Source organism: Microtus oregoni, unplaced genomic scaffold (assembly GCF_018167655.1).
Source record: "Microtus oregoni isolate MIOR12 unplaced genomic scaffold, Mior012 000007F_ref0000211, whole genome shotgun sequence".
NCBI lineage: Eukaryota > Metazoa > Chordata > Mammalia > Rodentia > Cricetidae > Microtus > Microtus oregoni.
The window spans coordinates 20,550,855-20,574,475 of NW_024543066.1; the positions used below are offsets into that span (position 1 = coordinate 20,550,855).

Below are 23,621 nucleotides of genomic sequence, written 5' to 3' on the forward strand. Positions count from 1 at the left end.
TTTGGTTTGGGTAAATGTGGTTGCTGGACACATGGTCCAGAAGCAAACCCCTGGAGATCGAAGATTCTTGCTGCAGTGTGCCTTATCATCCCTTGCAAGAAAGAGAGAGAGAGAAGCCAAAGACTTGAGAAGAAGGATGGCCTATGCAAATGGCTTTTTTTTCTGTGTGTACTATGGAGCTGATCTTATGGTGTTAGTGGGATATTAAAGAGGACATATTCACTTTCTATGTACACAGAAGCTGTCATGGTATCCGTGTGTCGTATGCCATGGTATGATGTCTGTTTCTTTGCAAACTCTTGTTTTGCTAAAGGTAACTTCTTCCCGTGGAATGAGAGCTACATGAAGGATGGAGGTACAAAGATTGCTGTATTTATAGAAATAGTTATGTTGTGTAGACAGAATGAACCCTTCTGCCAGATCTCACCCTGAGGCTTTGGACGGAAAGACATGATGGAAAGGACTTTCTAGAGAGGACTACAAGATGACTTGCTTCAGTGACATTCTTCATGGAAACTCGGTGATGAGCAATCACTTCCAGGGGCTTTCTGAGCCTGCCCAGATAAGAGGGAAATGCATGATTAATGCCCAGCTAATTCCTAGCCTACCCATGGTCCAGAAGCAAACAAACTTGCCTCATGACAAGACCTACATACTGTGTCTCCAGAAATTGCTCAGTGCATATAGACATCAGAGGGAGAAGGTAAAAGTTTTTGTCTCCTCAAGAACTCTTACTGGTAACCTGCAAATTCTTTCCCAAATAGGCAAAAAACTATGATGATGGACTCAGCAATGTAAAGCTGCAAATAACAAAAAGTACCATCGTTAAATACTAAGCATTTAGATACGGGAATAAGGAATACCAAACTTGATTTCTGCAGGTTTTCAGCTATTAACAATGTGAGGTGTGAATTCCTCAGTCTCGTTCTCCAGTAATTCTTAACTCTCCTCTCCGACAGGCTTTGCCCTCTGCTCACGTCAGCTGGATGCAGGGTTTTCATTTGTTTTTTGCATATATTTATTTCATGTCTCCTTGGAGAGCATTCATAGAAATAGTTACGTCATGTAGACAGAGGAAGCCTTCTGTCAGATCACAGAGACCTGAGACCTGTTGGGGAGGGTCAAGGAAAGTGGAGGTAAAGACTCAGCAGCCATTGCATATGACAGGGTGCTCTGAGTCTTATTTAGCTTAGAAAAATAATCAAATAAAATTAATGGACTGCTCCAAAGAGAATATAGGGGCCTATATCTGTCCAAAAGCCTGAAATTTAAAATGCTCCAGAATCCCTAACTTTTTGAGAAATGATATGGTGCCTCAAGTGGAAAATTCCACAACGATAGCTTGCAGTTAAAATATAGGAAATTATTAGCTGCGTAAGGGCCAAGTAGATTGTTGGTAAAGTGCTTCTTCACAGGGGTAAGGAGATCAGTCCTGAGAACCTAGGGACAATGCCAGTCCTGGTGGTATGCACTAGTAATCCCGAAGCTGGGGAGGTGAGGACAGGAGAGTCCCTGAACTTACTGGTGAGTCAGTCTAGTGTAATTGGGTAAGTCCAAGCCACTGAGAGTTCCACCTCAAATGAGGTGAACTCCTGAGGATGGCATCCAAGGTTGTCCTCTGGCCTCCATATGCACTCCCCACACACTTGCACCCACACGCAAACACAAGAGACACATACATGTGCACATATACACATGCATGCAAAATTAATGTAAACAAAGCATGAGTGAACTTTATGCTTAGTCTTGGGTTCCACTGCTGAGGTCACATAGTTCATGGATGTATTTTTGTATTGGTTTATGTTTTGTCAGTGGAAAGAGGGAATGTCAGCTCAGGAATTGTCTCCTTCAGACAGCACATTTTGCAATTTTGAGGAGCATGTTCTTGAATAATGATTGATCTAAGAGGACCCTGGGCACTGAGGATGGTACCACCCCTAGGCAGGAGGCCCTGGGTTGTATAATTAAGCAAACAAAACAAGCCACAAAGTGTATCCAGCAAGCAGCATTCCTGTGTGGTCTCTGCGTCAGTTCCTGACTCCAGGTTCCTGACTCAAGTTCCTGCCTAAGCCTCTCCTGTTGATAACCTATAGCATGTAAGCCAAATAAACCTTCCTCCTAAGGTTGCTTTTATCAACTAGCACAATATTTGAACCTGAAATTGGAAACGCGGGTTAGAATGTTTTGGATAAGAATTTCAGCCTGTACTGTCAAATGCACAGCTCCACGGTGCCGTTTCCATTCCTGGCTGAAAGAGGATTGATTATATGTCTAACCTGGGGACACAAATTAGAGTAGTCCTAAGTTTCTTTAATTGGCTAATTTCATCAGCCACATTCGATTACTCTTTCCAGCTTGCAAGTCTCTGTGTTTAGAATTTCATGGTTGGAGAAGGAAAATGTGCTTCTGATGACCAGTGATAACTGAATGTGTTTTCCTGGGCATTTTTCTTTCTCCTTTAAGTGGATGTGTTTTAGAGTCGTTCTACCAGCAAAGCTTCTGACGCTCACAAAGAGCATATTATCTGTTCTTTATTAGATTACGAGGCCGATAGATAATTGGGGGCAGGATGAGATTCAGGAAGACACTAAATAGGAAATGGTGCATTTCAGATGTCTCCCTGAAGGCTTGCCTGGAGAGGAGTGTTGAACGGCTCAGTCTTGTCACCTCTCTTGAGCCTGCTGGTCTTCTCGCTGGGAGGAGTGATTTGAGATGGAAGAACGGAGAGGTCTTGCCATGTTCTTGTTGATGTCGATTACAAGTGTTCATTTATGACTGCCTTGTGATTTCTTTACCCCTTGTTGACCGGGCAATGTGGAAGGTGACCCTGACTTCCAGCACTGGCCACTTCGTTGAGACATGGCCCCACAGAAAAGCACTCTATATCAACTAGTGGCCGAGATGCAAAGTCACTATCTCTGGTTCTTATTTCTTCGTGACATCAATAGGGTTTTGACAAAGGGAAACACACTGACAGACCACTAAACTTGCATGCATGCATTGATTGAAATCATTAGCTTTCATTATCAAAATATAACTATAGCTGGGTGACCTGATCCTGTTGCTAAGAGTCTGATAGGGATATTAAATCATTGATTCTCTTATCTAAAAATTACTAGGATTAAGCATTGCATAATTTGCTTTTTTTAAAAAAAAGTTTGGAATATTTTCATATGTACGATGATGTTGCATGGGTGAGACTAAGTCTAAGTGAAATCCGTGGTTGCTGTGTACTCTACACACAAGGACTATAGAGAATCTTATGCAACATGTTTATGTACCTGCATTTTGATCATGATGCATCATTGGAGAGGAGATGTGGAATTCGCCACTTGCGACATTCTTTCCCGTGTTCAAGATACTTCATATTAAAGTTTTCACAAGGGGGCGGTTCAGCCAGAAACCCTTTACTAATATTGCTTACTCATGAAAGGTTTGATTTATGGGTGCCAGTGTTGGAATTAGGGAATTAAGTTCCTATGAGTAGTGTATGTGCTAATAGGTATAAGTTTAATTTTAATGAAGTAAATAAATGTTGATATTCTAAGAATTAAGATTTAAGGCAGCCATCATTTGTTACTGTTTTCAGGAAAGTGAAGACATCTCTCATGATACAGATGACCACCCAGGTTTTTTTTTTTTTTACAATATTCAGAACTTTAATTTTTCGTGGTATTTGTTATTATTTTATTTGTCCATGTATAGTGTTTATATGAGTGCATTTTTGTATGGGCATATAGATGTATGCACACATGTAGAAACCAAAGGTTGTCATGGGATAGTTTCTTCTTCTGTCACTCTCCATTTTATTTGTGAAGACAGGCTCACTAGCTGAGCCCAGAGCTCACTGATGGCCTATACTATGACTAGCCAGTGACTTCTGGAGATTGTCTGCCTCTCTCACACTCCTGCACCAGGGTTATGAAGCATGCCACTGCGCCTGACCTTTTACATGGAAAATGGGGATGCAGTCTCAGGTCTTCATGCTTGTGTTAAATACTTTATAAACTAAACCGTCTCCCCAAAACCCAGAAATTGTGATTTGGAAAAAAAAGTCTCGCTTTCTTTATAAGTATATTGGCCACTTATTTTGTCATTCAACAGGTATCATATAGTAAGTACCCTTGAGGTTGTACCACGTGCTTTGCTAGAGCCTGGTTCTGAACACAATAATGAGAGGTAGAGTATCTGTAACTTGCTATATAAGCATAGACTGTTTGTGAAGCCCAGACTGTTTCTTTGTTTTATTCTTTTCATTAAAGGGTAGTATAGGTTGATTCTCCCTTGCCCAAAATATAACAGACCAGAAGTGTTGCAGAGTTCAGATGTCTTAAAATATCTAATGTCTGCAAGATGTTTGGGGGACAGTTTTCACGTCTAAATATGAAATTCATTTACGTTTTCAAATAAAACTCACATGCATAGCCTGACATTTTAAGTGATTTTGGTGCACATACTTGGATCCTACATGAGGTCTAATGCGGAATTCTCGACTTATAACATCATATCAAAAAATGAAAGCATTTTGAATTTCTGATTGTTGGATTAGTAATGTTTATAGTGTATTTGTTAGTATAGTAAAATATTAAAACGATGCTGTTTGTTGTGGGAGGTTTTCCTTTGGAATGATGGGAATATTCTATAAATAAATGTGAGTGACATGTGCATTGTAAGTAATACTCTGATGCTGCTTGGTAGCACACTTTAAAATAGTGTTTGGCTTTCCCAACTCTGCCAGGCTGGCCTTGAACTTGTGACAACACTCCTTTGAAGTGTGGGATTACAGCGATGAGTCACTATGCCTAGCTATATCTTTTTAAACTAATGCAGTTTGTTTTATTTTTCTTCTCCTTCTATTTATTTGGTTTCACATTATGTGTTAGAGTCCAAAGGTATTTGCATCCATCAGGTATGATTTTTCATTCTCTCAGTGGATTCCCTAAGTTTTTTCTTGTGCATACCTTAGTCCTTTCTTGTTAAAGTTAATCCTCATTTATTTTTCTTTGTATAGTGCATGAGATTTTCATAGTTTAAAATTGTTCATGCTATTACACAAAAGCACCATTCGTTTAAGTATTTTACATGCAGTATATTTTGGCCGTATACTTTTCTCTCTCCCATCTTCTCCCAAATCCTTTCTCCTTACCCAACTTTATGTTCAGTGTTCATGGTCTCTTTCTCCTCTCTCAAAACAAAGATCAAAGCCCAAACAAAAACTCAGTAAGACGAACAACAACAATAAAAAGTGCACACATACACATACACACACACACAACCCCATTGGGTTTTTTTTTGTATTGGCCACCTATTCCTTAGAGTGGGGGCATGCCCTAAAGTGTGGTAGATATACCCAGTGTCACTCCATTAGAGAAAGCATTCCTTGCAGGTAACAATCAAAAATGATTATGGGAAGGACTTTGTGTCCACCCCCCATTTTCCTTGCTGAGACTTTTTCTCATTTGATTGTGTGCAGGCCTTGTGCATACTGTTACTGTTTCTGAGTTCATAATTGCATCAGTCCTGTGTCTGGAAGACACTGTTTTCTTGGAGTCAGCCTCAACTCGGGTTCTTACAATCTTTCCACATCTCCTTCCATATAGGTCCTTAAGCTTTGATGAGAGGGCTTTGATAAAGAGCCTCACTTAGGGTTGGGTGCTCCAGAGCCTTCATTCTTTGCACATTGTCTAGTTGTATATCTGTGTGAACTACATTTCCTGCAAGAGGAAGCTTCTCTGTCTAGGGTTTAGCAATGCACTGATCTGTGGAAATGTTGATATGTCATTTTGCTGCTATGTGCATTTAGGAGAATAGGAAAACAGTAGGTTTTCCCCTAGGGATAATAGTCTCAGGTTCTTGACCTCATTAGCAGTGATAGGTATGGGTTCCATCTCATGGAGCATGCCTTAAATCCATTCAAAGGGTGCTTGGTTACCTTCGTAACATTTGTGCCACTGTTGGACCTGTAAATCTTGCAGGCCAGTCACTGTAGGTCTCAGTTTGTAGCTGAATGATATCGATGATTACTTTTTTTCTTCTGGTAGTATGCAAAGTACCTTCTAGCACCATGAATGCTAGTCAGATGGAGTAAAGCTTCTAGTTGTGTATTAACTCACTTTCTCCATGCTCAGTGTCATAGTAAGTGCTGTCTTCAGCAGTAGGATCTTACTAACAGATAGTGAAGGATGATCTATAACCTTGGCAATAGCTTTTGACTTGGGGGAGTAGTCTATGGGACCCATTTGATCAGTGACTCAACAATATGCAATACAATCCTTGCAGGGGGGTTGTTTTACTTGATGTCATAAGATGTCTAGCTGGCATCATTCTTTCCCATTATTTAAATTCCCTTCATATGTGTTTATTTCTTAGAAAGCTTTTACAGTTGTAGGTTTTTTTTGTACGGTTTTTAAAATTCTTTGATGTTGGTTGGCTCTTCTCGTATTCTCTCCTTTACTCCACCCTTTGCACTTAATCCTCCTCATCTACTTTCCCCTTTATCTCTTTATAATACTTTGTTTTATTTCCCCTTTCTTGGGAAGAAGAACTAGAGACCCCTACCCTCGTCTCTGACTAGCTAACCTTCTCAGTTGTTCTAGTTGGAACACGCATATCTAAAGTCTAAACGCTAACATCAACTAAAAGAGAAAATATGCAATATTTGGTGTGGGAAGTTCGGGGCTACCTCTCTCAGGATAATTGTTTCTAGCTCTTACCCATTTACCTGAAAACTTCGTAATTTTATTTTTCTTAACAACTGGATAATACTCCATTGTATAAATGTACCGCTTTTCATTATCCACTCATCAGCTGATGGACATCTGGGCTGTTTCTAAGTTCTGACTACTGTGAGTAGAGCAGCCGTGAGCATGGATGAGCAAGTGTCACTAGTATCTAGTCCTTTGACCATGTGGCCCAAGAGTTGTATAGTTTGATCTTGTTCTAGATCGATTTTCAGCCTTTCGAGGACCCTCTCCACACTGGTTTCCATTTTGTCAGCTGCCATTTTTAAGAACAAAAGTAAACCGTTGTAGGTTTTACCAAGTATATGATTAAGAATTCAGCAGGCTTAGCTGACCACAGTTTTACTTATTTGCCCTGGGATATGATACTTTCAAAGATCCCTAAAATTAAATGTTAAACTCCTGTTGCATTCCTGGAGTACATACCATTAGTTCTAATGTTTTGTGGAGTGATATGTGTTAATAATGTATTAGAGGTTTTGTATTTATTTTCATGTGAGATTGAGACTTCCCTTCCTTTCTAATTTAATAAAAAAAATTGCATTGCTTTCTAAAAATTTCTACATGAAAGAGAAAAACTTTCAAAATACTTCAGTTACCTGGCTGGAAGGTGATTTTTTTATGTTACTTATTGCCTCAGGCCTCTAAGTCCAAGCGCTTATTTTATAAATGAGTTTTTTTTTTCAAAAAGTTTCCAGTTTCATGTGTTTTTATTTACTTGTGTTCTATGTTTGTTGTATCTATCATTTTAGACTTATGTGATTTTTTTTTTTTTGTTCAAACGTTTTATTTCCTTTCAGATGAGTTTATATTTATTTTTGGTTGGTAGTTCCCTTAGTTTGTTAGGGAAAAGCAGGGGTGGGTTGAGGATCTCCAACTGTGAGAGGCCTGCTTCTTTCCCTCTTTCCTAAACTGTCTTACTCTGATGGTCTGCTTGTGCCCTGTTTCTTCCTCATTCTGCAGTAAACCCCTGGACTCTGCAATCTGCCCTTCAGCTGGTAATGATAATTCCACTGTTGCTCTTTTTACCTCTTATGATCGCCCTTTATTCCACCCCTTTTATCTTGTGGTTGCTTGTCTCTCTCTGAGCGCCTGGATGTCTCACTGCTGGTGGTGATGCTAGGTGAGATTACCGAGGCTGAGCTGCATGGAAATGGCAGAGCGGAAGGGGCATGGGTGAGCAGCACAGGTGAGGTTGGGAGGCTGAGCAGGGGAGATGAAACTGGCTCTCCAGCGTCAAATACAGGGAAGCAGAGTAAAGCCCTGGATGGTGGCATGTCAGGATAGGCAGAGAGAAGCAAAATCTGAGACACTGTGGGTCATCTGCCTCATTGGTCACAGTCATCTTGTACTCAGAGCGAGGGCTACACCAGGACTTAATCTTAGAAATGGGGCCTCCCACAGAGTTGTGGTATTTCCTGGTGTTAGCTTAGATCTTCGGGATTTTTTTTTTAATAGTGTTGATAGAATACCCAGTTTCTTTGTCTCAGGTTTTTTGTAAATGAAAAGTAGTAAGATTTTTTTAAATTGTCCTGTAGGAATATTTAGGTGTGTGTGTGTGTGTGTGTGTGTTATAAACAATTTCTAAATGTTCAAGTGCCTTTTGAGGATTTGCTGTCAGAGACGTGGTGAGGTTTTTCCTTGCAGTGTGTCTGATGAAGAGTTAAACTGTTTTTAAAATGTGTCCTGTGTGCAGCTCATCTCCTCTGCCATGAAATGCCATTTCACTCTGATTTGATGGAGCTTTTTCTCCCTAAGCCTTGCTCCTTCCAGTGTGCTGTGCTCGGCATGGTAATTAAGGCCGTGGGCTGTCAGGGACACGGTGCTGCTGGCTGCCTCTTGAGATCTCCTTTCCCAGAACTTCAGTCCTCGCGTTTCCCTGGCAGGGTGTGCAGTGTGTGAGAGCGGTAGGATTCGGGGATGGCATGTAACAACCAAGGCTGCGGAGGAGAATCGGCCAGGGATGCTGGCTTTTAATTGAAGTTTAGTTGGAGTTTCAATGAGGTGAGACTGTTTTGACAGATTTCAGAATGTAATGATAGAAAAACGAAGGGGGGTTCATCAGAGTCACAGTAAATACGGGGCAACAGCACAGCAACTCAGCATGAGACAACAGCCACAAAACCTCAACAACAACAACAAAAAACACCGAGTAATTAAAATTTACATTGTGCAGCCTCTTTCTCAGTGGGTACCTTTCCAAGGGAAGCACTGATTTTATTGGGAAAAATGCAAACACAATTTTGGAGATGTAAATTACATGCACGTTTTAGCCTTGCTCATAAACAGAGAAAGTTTTCACACTGTAAATATAATCAAAGCACACAATAGTAGAACTCAGACTTGAGAAAGATCCCCCAAAAGGCAGAAAGCTTTTCTGTCCCTTTCCCTCTCCTACTCCCCGTCCTACCCCTTCTCTGCATTTGGAAAAGGCTGAGTGGAATTTCATGGTCCCATTTCTGAGGATATATACCCTTCCTATATGTTTTACTAGCTAGAAAGGACAATGGCTTTTGACTCTTCCTTTCCGGTTTCCCTTCCCTTTTCTTTGTCTATAATGTGGAGGTTAGTTGACTGATAGGCCATGGCTAAGTGTTGAATAATGTGTAGCATCAAAAAGATGAAGAAATTCACCTAAATGTTATCAGAATCCTTCCATTTCCCCACTTGAAACATGAACCTCAGCTCCACTATAGGCAGCCCCAGGAGTGAGCATAGGACGTTTGCCTGAAATAGAAAAGTCACTAGGAGGCTGCTGAAGGCATGTGTGGTTCCTGCCTTGGCTGCCTCTTGCTGCTGTGGTGATTTTGAATAGAGGAGCCCTTTACTTCTTTGGATGATAATTTCCCTGTCAAACTCATTGATTTTGCGGGAAAAAACTCTTGGGTGCCTTTTGAATCAGACTTGCTTCGATATTGTGCCCCATGGGTCCACCCCAGTGTCTCTGGAGCCCTGAAGATCCAAGCCAGTAGAGTACTTCTTTTGAGGTACCCTTCTTGAGTTTTCAGGAGAACTGTTGAACAGAAGACACAAGGGGGTCACTCTGCTCAGATTATTCAGGCTCTGACTCAAGAGTGGGACTTTCTTCAGACAGACACTGGAAGCCCATTGTCTGGTCCTCACTTTGGTACTTTCTCTTGGTGGTCAGCTGTGTCTATCCTGGTTTGCACTGCCGTTAAGGTGAACCAATGTCATAATCCTATGTAGTCAATCGCCATTGGGGACAGAAGTGCTCCACAGTGCATCCGCTACACGTTTCTCTTTGTGTGCCCTTCCTAAAGTAAGGCAGTGGGAACTTAGAGGGCAGTAGGGAACATCATTGGAAGAAAAGTTGGTCCCCTACATACATCATGGCGAGGAAAATTAAAATTTTATTTTCAGAGAACTTTTTCATTTTTTTTTAAATTAAAATATAATTATATTGTTTCCCCCTTTTTTCCTATCTTTAACCCTTTCCTTACATCCTTTGCTCTCTCTCAAATTTATTGCTGTTAATTCTTTAATGTGTGTGTGTATTCCTAAATGTATAAATATGACCTGCTCAATCCATATGATGCTATTTGTATGTATATGCCTTCAGGGATGACCACTTGTATGAGATTACCAACTGGTGTGCTCTTCTCTGGGGACGACTATTTCTCCTACTTTAGCATTCTTAGTCCCTGTAGTTCTCTGTCTAGGGTGAAGACCCCATGAGACTTCCTCTTCCATGTTAGCCTGTCTGTCACTGCAGTTCTTGTACAGATCTTGTGTAGGCAGCCATGTCGATGAGACTTTGTGGGCGTGGCTTCTCTGACATCTCTAGGAAACCATATCACAGCAGACTTTCTGTCTCTTGATCTGTTTCTGCCTTCAGAGGAGGCTTCGTTAAGGACTTTAACCTGAAGTGTAATTTGGAGTGTTTTCAGTAAGTTGTTGTAGTACCTGGGTCATGTGAGACCACATTTTCCCTTCTAATTGTTTCTAAGGTAGAAAATAGGAAGTATATTGAGAGTTTAGTGTTTGTATTGTCAGTGTGTCCTCTCGGAAGAGCAGTTGGAGACTTGAATGTAAGGGAAGTGGTTGTGGGTTTGAAGATAAAATTTCCAACTGAGACCACTAATTCTTCCCATTACACACCATAGGGGCCATTCCACGGGCCCACGAGACCCTGGCCTGACGGAGACTTTTCTATGTAGCCGTTGGTGCTCTTACTCACAAGCTTCTGTTTCTCAAACAAATTAGCCTATGCCTGCTGTGAGAGTTGGCTTATTTCAAGGACAGTGCTTACGATTGGGGAACATCTGTCAATCAGAATTTCTACAGCTCGACGTCAGGCATCCCACACTCTAGTCTATGCTGTGGTAATTTATGGGCTTTTTTTTTTTCAAAGTCATGTCAATTTTTTGGGCCTCAGTTGGCAGAGGCAGACAAATCATTAATCCTATGTCAGAGGAAGTTGGAGTCACCTGTGAGACTTTTTCACATCTAACATGCTGACCAGAAGTGAGGCGGCATCCATCTCTGTAGAGTAAGTAGATTCTGATGAAGTACATTCATGTACCTCAGAAGATCAGGAAGTGTCCTGGTGTGGTAATGAATATAATACGCAGAACTTGGGAGGTAGAGGCAGGCAGATGCTAGATTTCAGAGTAGCCTCGGCTGTGTAGGAAGACCGTTTCACAAAAGACAAGTTTAAATAAGAGGACCACAGAAAGGAAATGCATTCATTCCTTCCTTAGGTTGACATCAGCTGACATGCATATTATAGACAGTATATACCCAGTTTGGAGTGACACAGAGACTTCGCACATGGGGTGTGTTCTAAATAGGGGGATAGTTCCGGGTATTGAATTGCAGCTGTGAGGAGCTAGGATGAGACAGGCATATACTGAGAACGCCAGGGTCAAGTATATCTACTTTGAGGAAACTGTGGGTGAGCTATGACCCAACGGATGCTTCAGAATTAGCTACAGAAACTACAGAAGGCACAGATGGCGTTCCTGGAGGAAAAGGAGTTGTGAAGAAAGGGCAGTGAGTTTGATTGACAGAGCACAAAAATGTCCCATTCTGGTATGTCACACTATGCTGTGGTTGGCACCCTTGAATTACAGGACCCGCAGAATGACTTCCCTGGGACCACAGGCTGCACACCCAACAGTAGATGCTCATTGCTTTTATGTTCCCATAAAACCACGTCCTCTGCTCTTGACTGTGTAACCAGCGGTAACTAAACAAGAGTCTGTGGAGCTTAACATCTTCTCCAATCCGCTGTGACCCGAGGCCACCACCTCGGAGCTGCCTACAGTACAAGCATGACAGCAGAGCAAGTGGCTCTGGTGAGATCCGACACCAGCGTACTTGGCAGTGCCCAGAGGATTGTGGCTGCTCTCATTTGGTATTTAGTTTTAGACTCACCCTGCCTCTCAGAGGTAGGATTTGAGGGCTGTGAGGAACTAGGCTTCTGTTTAAGCTGTGGTAACCACCATACCCATCTGGTCCATGGCGTGTATCTCACGGGTAGACTGGATCTGCTCTGTGGTAAAGTCAGTGATTTCCACACTTGAATGAAGCACAGGGTGGATGGCTCTCAGAACTGTGGAGCTTTTTTGTGTGTGTTTCTAGGAACTTCCCCACTTAAATGAACATAGCGGGAGAGCTCTGAGCAGAGTCTGAGGACATGCATATGCATGTGGCTCTGCCTGCCAAGAAAGGGGAAGCAGGCACAATGATGCCCAGTGAGCACTGGCCATCCAGGCAAACTCCTCATCAGCACTCCCTGCCTTCAACCTTCCCTTAGGCCAAGATTGCCTACTCCCCTGCCCCCCAGCCCCACTAACTTGGAAATTTGCTTGTCATCCTCTTTGTGGCCATCCTTCCGTTTGATCAAGACTAATTTATTTTTCCTTTGCTTTCAGGAGAGTAGATCTGGAGAGAGCAACAGCTGTGTGGAAGAAATAATTCGGGTAAGGATACTCTTTTAAAATCGTATCAGTGTGTCAGCCACGCACAGATTTCCAACAGAAGGAAGTCCTGTGGCCACATTACCCAAGGGCTCCTTCATGGTTTGTTGTTTGATGTTTACCTGGTCTGAGGACACTCATCCGAGTCACCTGTGTGACACCTCCTGGAGTGGCCATTCCTTTCAGGGTTCTAGGAGCTCACTCAGGCCTGTTGCTTTGAGGTGACGCTAAAGTGATGAGCTAGATGACCAAAAAACAAAAACAAAAAAAAAACAACCCAGATGTTAGATGAAAAATATAGCAGGACTCACATCTGTATGCACCCATTTATCACCCACGCAACCTTTAGTGCTACGTTCTGACTCAGGCCGGGGCTGCCTTGTGATTGTTCACCTGAGCTTCATTAGAATCAGAGCGCCTGACCTAAGATAGTGCGAATGTATTTCTGGGATGTATTTCTATATGTGTTGCACATTATTAATTTCTTTGGTGCTCACTTTGCCCATCCTTCCCACTGCCTTCCTCAAGCCAGTTTCACACACAGACGGGCAGGCTGGGCTTTTGCACGGTGTTTATGTTTTCCCTAGTGTTCCACCTCATAATCAAGAAGCTGCCATCAACCCATAGTTTTACTTCACTTGTATTTTTGTTCAGGGGAAATCACCTAAAAATTTACAGTTCTTAGAAATCTGATATCACACTGGGCAAAACACCAAAATAAATTACGCTAGATGGTGTAGTCACTTCCTGTAAAGAGGAGAACATTAACATGTTTCTACCTTTTGGACATCCTGTGTGTTTCTTCGCGAATTACCAACACACTGCAGTAGTATTATATAATTACTTACAATTCATACCTTCCCGTACTGTTCTCAAAAATGGATATTTTTCTTCCCGAAAAGTATTACTTCACAAATAAATCTTTCTAAATTCACAAGTTGGTCAGAATAATGAAAGTTAGTATTTTTAAAAATTCATAATGATTTTTTCCTCTGAAGAAAACTGTTTTTTAAAACATGAAGCCTCATTTCTGACCTTCAATTATATTGAGTCCGTATTTTATTTTTAAAAATTTATATTGCCTATTTTGTTTCCGATTAAACAGTGGATAGTATACGATGCTGATAAACCTCTCCTATTTTCCTCTTGTTGGGGCTAAAAACTCCACACGCCTTTGGTTGGTTGTATTGTCTGTGTTTGTCTACCTCTCCCCCTGTGTGATTCGACATGCCTCCATATATCATCTTTGGTTCGTTCTGGACAAATTTGTCATTTGTCATCCCCTCTCCTTTCATCTTCTTCCTTGCTCTCCTGAGGGGGTCTCGGGGAACAGCCTGGAATCCACGGTTCTGCCTCCACTGCCCAATTGCTGGGCTTACAGGGCTGTGTGCTCTCCTGCTCAGCCCTGGCCTTTTTTGTTCTTACCTGTAGACAGGACTTGAAAGAAAGATGTACATAATTTACACATCAGAAAGTTACACTGTAGGAAGTTGAAACTCATTTTAAGTAAAGCAGATTCCTTCAGTGACATTCAGAGCTTTGACTTTTTCTAAAGAGAACTAGGGAAAGCCTTGGTGTCTCCATCCACCCCACTACTAACCCTCCTACAACAGTGGCTCACAACCCCCCACTTGGTGCTCCCTCTGCCACAGCCCCCTCCATGCACGTGGGGCACAAAGAAGACTGGAGCTGTGAGTGGGTGGATTAGTGTCCACAGATGGACTAACTGGCCCTGTGTGGGGCGGCTGTATGAGAAGATGGTGAATTAATTGAGCTATCCTCTTAGAACCCTTGAGAAGTCCTGTACTAGAGAAATGGTAGTGGTATCAGTCACGGGTGGAATCCCTTAAGCCAAGTCCCACAGTCTTCAGGTGCTGCTGGAGGTAGTTGGTAATGGAGGGGTTACTGGAAGATGCTGTGTCCTCAGTGAGACCTGGCCTTTTTCTTACTGTCCCTTGCCTCACTCAGTTGGTGACTCTTCACAGTCATCTTTCCTCCTAGCACAAGCACGGGGCTCCTTTTCCCAGCACACTGCATATCTGACACACACCAGCACCCCTCTGAGACCGAAGAAAGGAATGGAAGAACCCTCCGAGTGAAAACCATAAAAGCCACCATGCCACGTTTGCTGAGTCATGGCTGTGGTTGGTTGTCCTTTTGAGGTCTGGTTTCTATGGATAGCCTTTGTAATGCCCAATTTTCTTCATAACTTTTCTGCCCTGTGACTAACTTGGGGAAACCTGATGTGGTCAAGGCCGTCAGGAGTACTTGTTTGAGGCCATGCTGTTTAAGGGATAGTGCTCTCTTGTGAAGGAAGCAGAGGGCCTTAAAAATGGCTCAAAATGATGACAGTTGGAGTTCTCGTGTCCTTTCTGTGTGGAAAGGCAGCTAGGAAAACGGTAGTGGGCTAAATAGATGTGGCCCCTTGCCCTGGTAGAATTGTCTGCCTGCCAGCAGAGGCAGACACTAGTATTCCAGAGATCCAGTTAGGAAGTACATTACACCAGCTGTGACAGATTCTCAGGAATTGATGTGACCTTACCATATGCTGTATGACCTTTCTTGTGGTTGGGGCTGGTCTCACTGGTAGTTACAAGATAAATAGGACGTGAACTGAGGAATGATGGGGGCCCCCAGCAAAGGAAATGACAGAGTTCAGCCCGTCAGAGCACTGTGAGCACCAGGTAGACCAAAGTGACTAGAAAGTTGGTGGATAGAGATAGGAGGGGCTGGATAGTGCTGGCCCTTCAGGCGTGTGTGTTCAGGTCTCGTGGAAGGACCATAGGGTGGTATGGTCACATTGGTGATTTCCGTTTCCTGTTCTGACAGCCATGGAAGGTGAAGGGAAAAGGTAAGCAGACGTAGCAGTAAGGGTGGAAACCATTGAAATGGTGCGGAGCAGAGCTGTTGGGAGGGACGCTCTCCAGGTGAGCAGTGGGGGCACTTAGGATTACTCCTATTTTAGGTGGAGGGGGAAGAAGAATCCATTTATAGACATACCAAGTTGAAGGGCATTTGGGGCATCTGAAGAGCAGAGACGAACAGGTAGGTGAGTGTAGATCACAGCAGATGGCTGAGCTAATTGATAATACCACAGATCCACTACATTTTCTAGGAGAGAGGCTAGAAACCAGGAAAACAAGAACATAAAGGCCCAGGAAGGAAATTCCTCCTGTAAACAGAAGTGAGGCATAAGTGGAACAGAACGGCAGGGTAAAGGCTTAGAAGGATGGGGAGTCAGGGCCAGCTCTCAGCGATTGGAAGGAAGGAAGCTAGGCCTTCTGCTGGAGCCGGGATTCCCGTTTCCATGTGATGGCAACATGAATGCGCCAGACCATGCCTTGCGTCACCTGCCATACTCACACAGGTTTATGGCTCACACTGCCAGCAGCGCCCTTAACTTCTGCATCTTCTCCCCTCCTTTAGTTTTGCTGAGGTGACTGTTTTCAAATCATGTGGATATTACAATGCATTCTAAAGTACAATTACTTTTTATTCTTTCTGAGAGAATTTTAATCCTGGGACCTAATAAATCTGTGCATAGTTACAGAATTCTCTTATCCAGGAGCGAAATTATCACTGAATTCTGTGGCGATGGGCCATAAGTGCTTGAGGCCCTCGTGGCTGACATGTGCTCACCGTAGACAGTTCTGCAAATTGTCCTGTATTTTCCCCCCGGGAGGCTCAAGTGGTGTTATACCTTAGCGCCTTTCGTAGCACCATCCATTAACATAGAATGGCATTACCATTTGTTCATCCAATAAAAGCCATTTACAACATAGTGGAAGGAGTGCAGGGCTAGGATCCAGGATACCCAAGGTTTATACATGAAGGTTTTAGATTACGCGTTGCTGAGGGCACCCCCACAAAGTGCTGGGGCCAGTGCTTGAGATTCTGGTTTGAATTTAGAGCCTATTTGAGTGTAGCATCTGAACAGATTCCCTTCCTGGCTATCATCTTTACTCACTAATTTAATTCTAGTGCGCTGTGAGGTATCCATCATGGGGATTTGCGTAGAGTTGCATACTTATGTTTATATGAAGGGGGTAAACGGTACTTGTTTAGATTCTAGGGATCCATTTCCTGACATTATAATGGAATGGACTTGATGCGAGTGCATGGAAATCATTTTTCCCCATAGTTTTCCAAAAGCTGAAGATCCCGCCACACAGCATCCCCAGAGAGGTTTGCACATCACGAGCAATGTCATATGGCATGCACATCAGTACAGCCTGTCACATGGCCAGACTCCGGGTGGCGGGACAACAGAGGCCTTGTGCTCAGACATCTCCGAGCTCCTTGCCCCAGATGGAAACATATTAGCTACTCTCTGCCCACTGGAATATGAGAAACAAAGAGATGCCTTGTTTTCAGTGGCTTGTTTGGGTCACTTGGAGAACTGGTTCAGGTCACCTCTTTTTTACTGCAGGCCAGAGCGGCTTTTTATGAAAGTTTGTACTGTTTCTTTTATAATATTTTAATTTGTTTCCAACACTAAAGATTTAATTCTTGGCAAATTGAAGCCCACCAATAACAAAAATCAACCCAGGGAGACCTGTCAAGAAATAATATTAATATATTCCATTATTTATTATAGAAAAACAGACAGTGGCATTGTACAATTTTAGTCCCAACACTTGGGAGGCAGAGGCAGGCAGATCTTTGTGAGTTCGAAGCTAGCCTGGGCTACAGAAAGAGTTCCAATACTGCCAGGCTACAAAAACAAAAAAGAAAGAAAGAAAGAAACAAGACTAAGAAATTAGGGACTGGAAAGATTGCTCAGTGGTTAAGAGCACTGGCTGCCTATCCAGAGGACCTCAGTTCACTGCCCAATACCCATGCAGAGGCTTACAATGTCTGTAATCCACCAGGGAACCTGGCACCCTCAACGTAGACATACATGCAGACAAAATATCAATGCACATAAAATAAAATAAGGAAATTTTGGAAGGGAGGACAGACGGAAGGAAGGAAGGAAGGAAGGAAGGAAGGAAGGAAGGAAGGACAGATGTTAATATAGAAAGTTCAGTAAAGCAAACTATAATCCTAGGCAAGGATAAATTCAGGCATTTCATAGTGTTGTATTTTATGTTTTCTGTTTGCCCTGGGCCATCTGAATGTTAAGGACAGACTTACACATGTTTATATTTCACTTTACATCTGTAGATAAATTTTTAATTAAAAAAAAAACATTGATAGTCCAGAAGTCCTGTATAAAGGACTACATCCCACCTGACAAGGGTGTCCAGGTGACTCATTGCAGGGCCACCTGGCCACTCTCTACATGCTACGCTCTGATTCTAAAGGAGTTCAGTCTCTATAAGAGAGGTGGGTCTGACCCCATAGGCTTTGGGGTAAAAGCCACAGGAACCCTGGGTTCTGGAGCCCCTTCTGAGAACATACTGCGTCAGCTTGCAATATCTTCATTTCTTGTCAGCTGCACAGTTAGGGACCATGCCGTCACTTCTGGATGGTAGAGTTAGTTACCCAGGAAAATGTCAGCAGTGAGGTTTTAGTTTCTGTCCTAGCAAGGGGAGGCACCTCAGTATGTTCGTGAGTGTTTGTCAGTATTTGCAGTAATGCTGTAGGGTTTTATGACGCCCTTTGGGAATTTCAGTACTGCGGTAATGACTGCATCGTCAGAAGCATTCCGTTTTTATATGTGTTCCATATATGAGACCAGAAAGTAGTCAGTGTGCTTGATGTCCTGGGTACCTGCTGCACACAGGAGAGGCTCAGTGGGTGTGGGAAGCAGTTTAGTAGAAGAGAACAGAAGAGGGAGCCAGCAGAGGTGTGCCCCGGTCCACATCAGCACTCCGAGGTGGGTGGCTTGCAGAGTCCAGCCCCCGCCAGCACGGAACGAGATGGTGGGGTCAGAATGAAGCTGAAGTGGTAATCTGGCTCGCCTCTCTGCCCAGGCCGCGGGACTACCTACCCATTGCCTTTCCTATGACCCATCAAAATGCTCGGGCTGTCCTCATTATTTTACCTTTTCTGTGTTTACGGGAGCAGTTTCAGAAGAATTAGGTGCTCACGTGAGAGACGTGTGCTAGGAAGTAAGCAGACTTGTCTGTGCCCGCAAGTGAGATTTACCGCTGCAGTGTTGTCTTCGTAGAGCATGAAATATTAACGCAGACAAAATCACAGTAGGAAGTCATACTTTAAAACGTACAAATCACCCTCAAAGACATCACTTATTTTTATTTCATTTCTTTGAATTGACAGGTTAAAAAATAACATATGTTTTAGGGGAACTAGATTCTGGTGTTGTGTCATGCAATAGGATGACACATTATATGTTACAGAAGAAGTTAGAGAAAGAATTTCAAATGCTCTTTTTACAACAAAGAAATGATAGACATTTAAAGGGGTAGTGTGTCTTTACTGATTTATACATTATGCAATGTTTATACAAATTTTATTTTACTGCTAGGGAACCCAGGGGCTTGCACCTGCCAAGTATGTTCCACGCTATACAACTGCACCCCTGACCCCCACAATCTGTTTTCAGTATGGGTTTCATTCAAGTGCTCTTCTCTAGTGAAAATTTTAAGATGCTGGACTGGAACCCAGGGCCTTGCCAGTGCTATGCAAGCCTCCTGATACTGACTGAGCCACATCCTTAGTTCCTGATTTTATTTTTCTTAATGATTTATTATTTAACATAGAACATTTATATGTTTAATAACTATATATGTTCATCAGACTTTGAAAACTTTATAACAGGGTCTACAGAGATGGTCCAATGGTTAGTGGCATTCATGCTCTTCCAGAGGACCCAGGTTCAATTCCCAGCACCCATATGGCCACTCAACAACCATCTGTACCTCCAGTCCCAAGGGATTAGATGTCCTGTTCTAGTCTCCATGAGTACCAGGCATGAACACGGTGCACAGACATGCGAGCAAAACACTCATATATGTAAAAAAAAAATTGATAAGTGAAAGTTTCTTAAACTTACAACATAGAACATCAGCTTTAGAGTTATTGTATCATAAGGCATTGAGAAGGCTTAGGGTCCCAATCAAGAAGCATCTTAGACATGAATATATCTGCTAAAGTGACGTCAGCACTTAAACTGTGAAGACAGATGAGACCGCACTTGCTTGCAGAGATATCTGGGAAGTGTTTATGTGTGTGCAAACTCGGTGTCAGACAACCCCCAGCATAAGGAGCCCTCATCTGTGGCCCACTTCTTCTCTGCCTGGCATTTTCAGTTCTCACTCTGGACCTAGAAATCCCATCAAACAGATCGCACTTGCAAATAGGTCCTCAAGGCTACCTCACGAAGCCCTGTCCTGGTACCATTACCGCTCAGATCCCCTAAGAGCATTGTGTCCCCCGCCCCTCAGAATCTTTGCCAGTGTTAGCGTGTGAACTGCATGGCCGTAGTAAGGTCAGACCATCTTCTCAGACGGGTTCTGCTGCTAGCTGGACCAGCATACCTGCTTGATCCGTATCTTTACTGGCCTTAGCTGCTCTGGGTTATTTCAGGTCTGTGGAGTGGTGCAGTAGCATGTCCAAGCAGCCAGCAGTGGAGGCTATAGCATGGACCCTATGCCATGCAGTAGGAGGTGGGGCCCCTGGTTTCTACCAGACCTGCCTTCTAGGGTAGGATCATAGCAATGCTCTCTTCCTTCAAGGCACCCCCGATTAGAGCTCACTGTCAGCATGATGTTCCCAGACAGAGCATCTGGTAATCTTACCTTATCCTCATAAGTATTTTCTCAACCTTCACCCTCAATTCCCCAAGGGACCTTTTTGGGGCAAGGGTGTTTGGGATAGAACCAACCCAGGGACCTACATGGGCTAACTAGCAATCTACAACCAATTTAACCCCAGCTCCCAAGGAAGCTCTTTAGTAAGATTTTCCTAACATCCTCCTCATAGGATTCTTGCCACCCCAGACGCTCTGTATCTGTTTAGATGTTGGACCCATATCTGTTGGGCTTTCTGCTTAGGGGAAGCTTTTCAAACTGAAGAACTGTTTGGTGTGACCAGCATTTGGGAAGGTTTAGCTAGGTTGGGCTGTCTTTGCTTGATGTGCCCTCTGCCCCAGTGTGTCCTCACTTGTTCAGACACTTCACATTCCCTGTTTTAGGCAGACCAGTGTCTCCCTTGGATGTGCTAGGACTAACTGACTTCAGCTTCTCGCGGTCCTGGCTACCAGGACAGCTCTGAGTGAACCCAGCAGACCCCACCTTCCTGTAGCCCTGTGATCCAGGCGAGACACTTGCATTCATCTGTCTCAGCCCTCTAACCTTCTCTGTGCTCTCTTTCCACTTGGGACCAATCCTCTCCTGTGATCAAGCCCCATCCTCTGCTGAAGGTGACTCAAGAGGTAGCAAGCGTTTCCACTGTCTTGTAACCACGGTCTCCCAGCTAGCTTCCGCACTCAGAGTACACTTGTAAATGTTCCAGAGTATTTCAGTGTACAACAACAGCTAAATCATAGGAAAGGAGCGGGTTTTCTCCAGAGCCACATTCCCTGGGGCTCTTCCCTCCTTCCCTCCTAGGTAGGCCAGTCTCTCAGCAGCTTTACTTTGCTTGCCTTCACCCCTTCGCTGCCTAGCTTTCATCTACCATATCTGTAAATCCGTGCGCGGCCCCGAGCATGCTCATCAAGAATTACAGAGATGATGCTCACCACAGCACCTGTGAGCTTTTACCACCTCACCCAACTATACCCTGCTTTATTTATTCCTTGCTTTGTGGTCCTTCCTTCCTGTATTCATTTTGGATGCAGGTTTCCTTGGGTTATCTCCTGCCATTCTTCTCTTAGGCACACTACCATCCCTTGGCTCCTGATAAAGGCTTCCAAGTGCTGGTAGATGTCGGATGCATGACTTGAACACAGCTCTGGGTCCTGAATTTCATGTTCACCCGTCCAGCTACCCATATTTCCATGGGTCATGAACACCTCTCCCTTAACTTTACCTCACACCTCTACCACCCTTTCCTCCAGTGTGAATTATTGCGGTCATGTGGCTGCTAACACACTTGGATTTTTCTCTCTTATTGTCATCTCATTCAGTTCTTCCCAGATCTGTCAGCCCTTGCTTCCTCAAACAGGTCTAGTTTCTCTCTCTCCCTCTCTCTCTCTCCCTCTCTCTCTCTCTCTCTTCCCCCCCCCCCCCCCCCCCCCGTCTCCTGCCCAGGTCAGGGCACCATCCTTCCCTGCCTAGATCTTCCAGAAGGCTCCCCACTAACCTTTGGCATCTAGCCCCCCTCCAACTAGTTCTCCATGGTGCAGACAGAACTGGCTTTCCAAAGCATGCATTTCCTTCGCCCCCCGCAGGCTCAGAACAGTCAGATTTCTGTATGTGAATTGCAGAGTCCTTTGTGATCCACTCCTGCATGGTTATTCCAGCCGTGCTTCTCCAGCCTGCACCCCACACTTTAATTCCTATTCTACCCGGGTGTCATCACCACTGCAGCCCCCACTCCCCACACCCGACTCCTGGATTCCGCCCTGCTTATCTTCAAAAAAAAAACCCACCTGACTCCTTTTTACTTGACATAGCACTTCCTCTAGAACCTTTCTCCTTCCCCAGGTCTGAGATAGAGGCTTCAAGTTTGTGTTCTTAAGAACCTGAATTTATACTGCAATACTTGTTACATGGTGGCCTTTCTTATCCCTCATTGGTCCATCTGTCTTGAAGGGCTGACACATGACCACCACATAAAGAGATGCTTAATAAATGCTGAGAGAACAAAGAGGAATGAATGAATGAATGAATGAATGAATGAATGTCTTCACTCTGTGCTTGTTATTTGTTCCTGTTCTTCACCCTGTTGTCTCCCCACACTATAATGAAAGTGTTTAAGGAGATCTCCCCTTAAAACAGTTCTTCTCTAAGGACCGTCAGTACCGCTGTATGTAGAAGAATCGTCACACAGCATACAGTGCGCAGAAGTGCAAGAGAGATGAAAATTAATTGTAGTAATCGGCGGTCAGAAATAGAAAGGGATATAGCCATTACTTCGGCGTGTGGCATGTCAGGAAAGCCCAGGGCTTTTGTATCTGCCACTTGTGTCTTGATTATCTTTTATGAGATTGGGTTTTTCATTTTGATAGATAATGAATTTTACAAGTTGAAGAAATCAAGATAATAAGTTTGCGAGGATAATTTGGTTAATTAGCATGTTGCTACTGTGGAATCAAGGGCTGCGAGTCACAGCGATTTCACTGCTAATGTGGTCTATGCAAAGCATCTCTTGGAAAAATTAAAACATCCACCCAGAGCGATCATCTCAGGGCTCACATTTAAAACTTGTATTTATTATGAAAACCACATGCAGTGTTCTCTGTTACTTTTTTTTCTTTCCAAATTGAGGGTTGTAGAATTAGATTGATTTGCTGCAATTTACCATTGTATGTACACAGATCTCTGAAAAATAATTTCTAACAGAGAGAATGATAGCTTGATGACAGAAGAATTGGAAGACTTGAAAATAAGGGCATCTATCCTGATAACTATTACGTATTTTAAATCAGGCAAAATTCTTTACCTGCTCCTGTAATCTTATGGATGTCTAGCTCATTTGAGCTTATGAAACTAATTTTTCCTTTGTCCTTGCACCCATGTGTTTTTAGTTAAGTTCTACTAATTTTGGTTTGTGGATGTATAACGCCTCGTTTTGTGCTCACTGGATGCTGTGAAGTGTAAATACCGAGGAAACAGTGAGCACAACTCCGACTGATTCAGAACGTTTCCAACACGCCTGGCGCGTTGGCGCGTTCTTTTGTTCTGGTTTGCTAGGAAGCGGTGCTCACAGCCCCTGATTTTCCAACAGGTAGCCCAGTGTCCGGTTTCTTTACTATCCTAAATTAAATGTTTATTAAACGTGAAGTTCTTTTCATTTGTCCATGGCTCTATTCGTTTGTATCTTAGAACTCCTAGAAAAAGGTTGTGCTTCCGTTTTCTGGCCAGTGTCT

The 23,621-nt window shown here is 43.3% G+C and overlaps 1 protein-coding gene across 2 annotated transcripts in view; it reads left to right on the plus strand.

The window, feature by feature from the left end:
* Positions 1 to 23,621, plus strand: part of Aff3 (AF4/FMR2 family member 3) — a 459,838-nt gene that overhangs the window by 219,920 nt on the left and 216,297 nt on the right. For both annotated transcript variants that reach the window (XM_041655779.1, XM_041655780.1), the window contains exon 7: positions 12,638 to 12,685. In XM_041655779.1, coding sequence (XP_041511713.1) covers positions 12,638 to 12,685 — 48 coding nt within the window. The remainder of the gene's footprint in view (positions 1 to 12,637; positions 12,686 to 23,621) is intronic.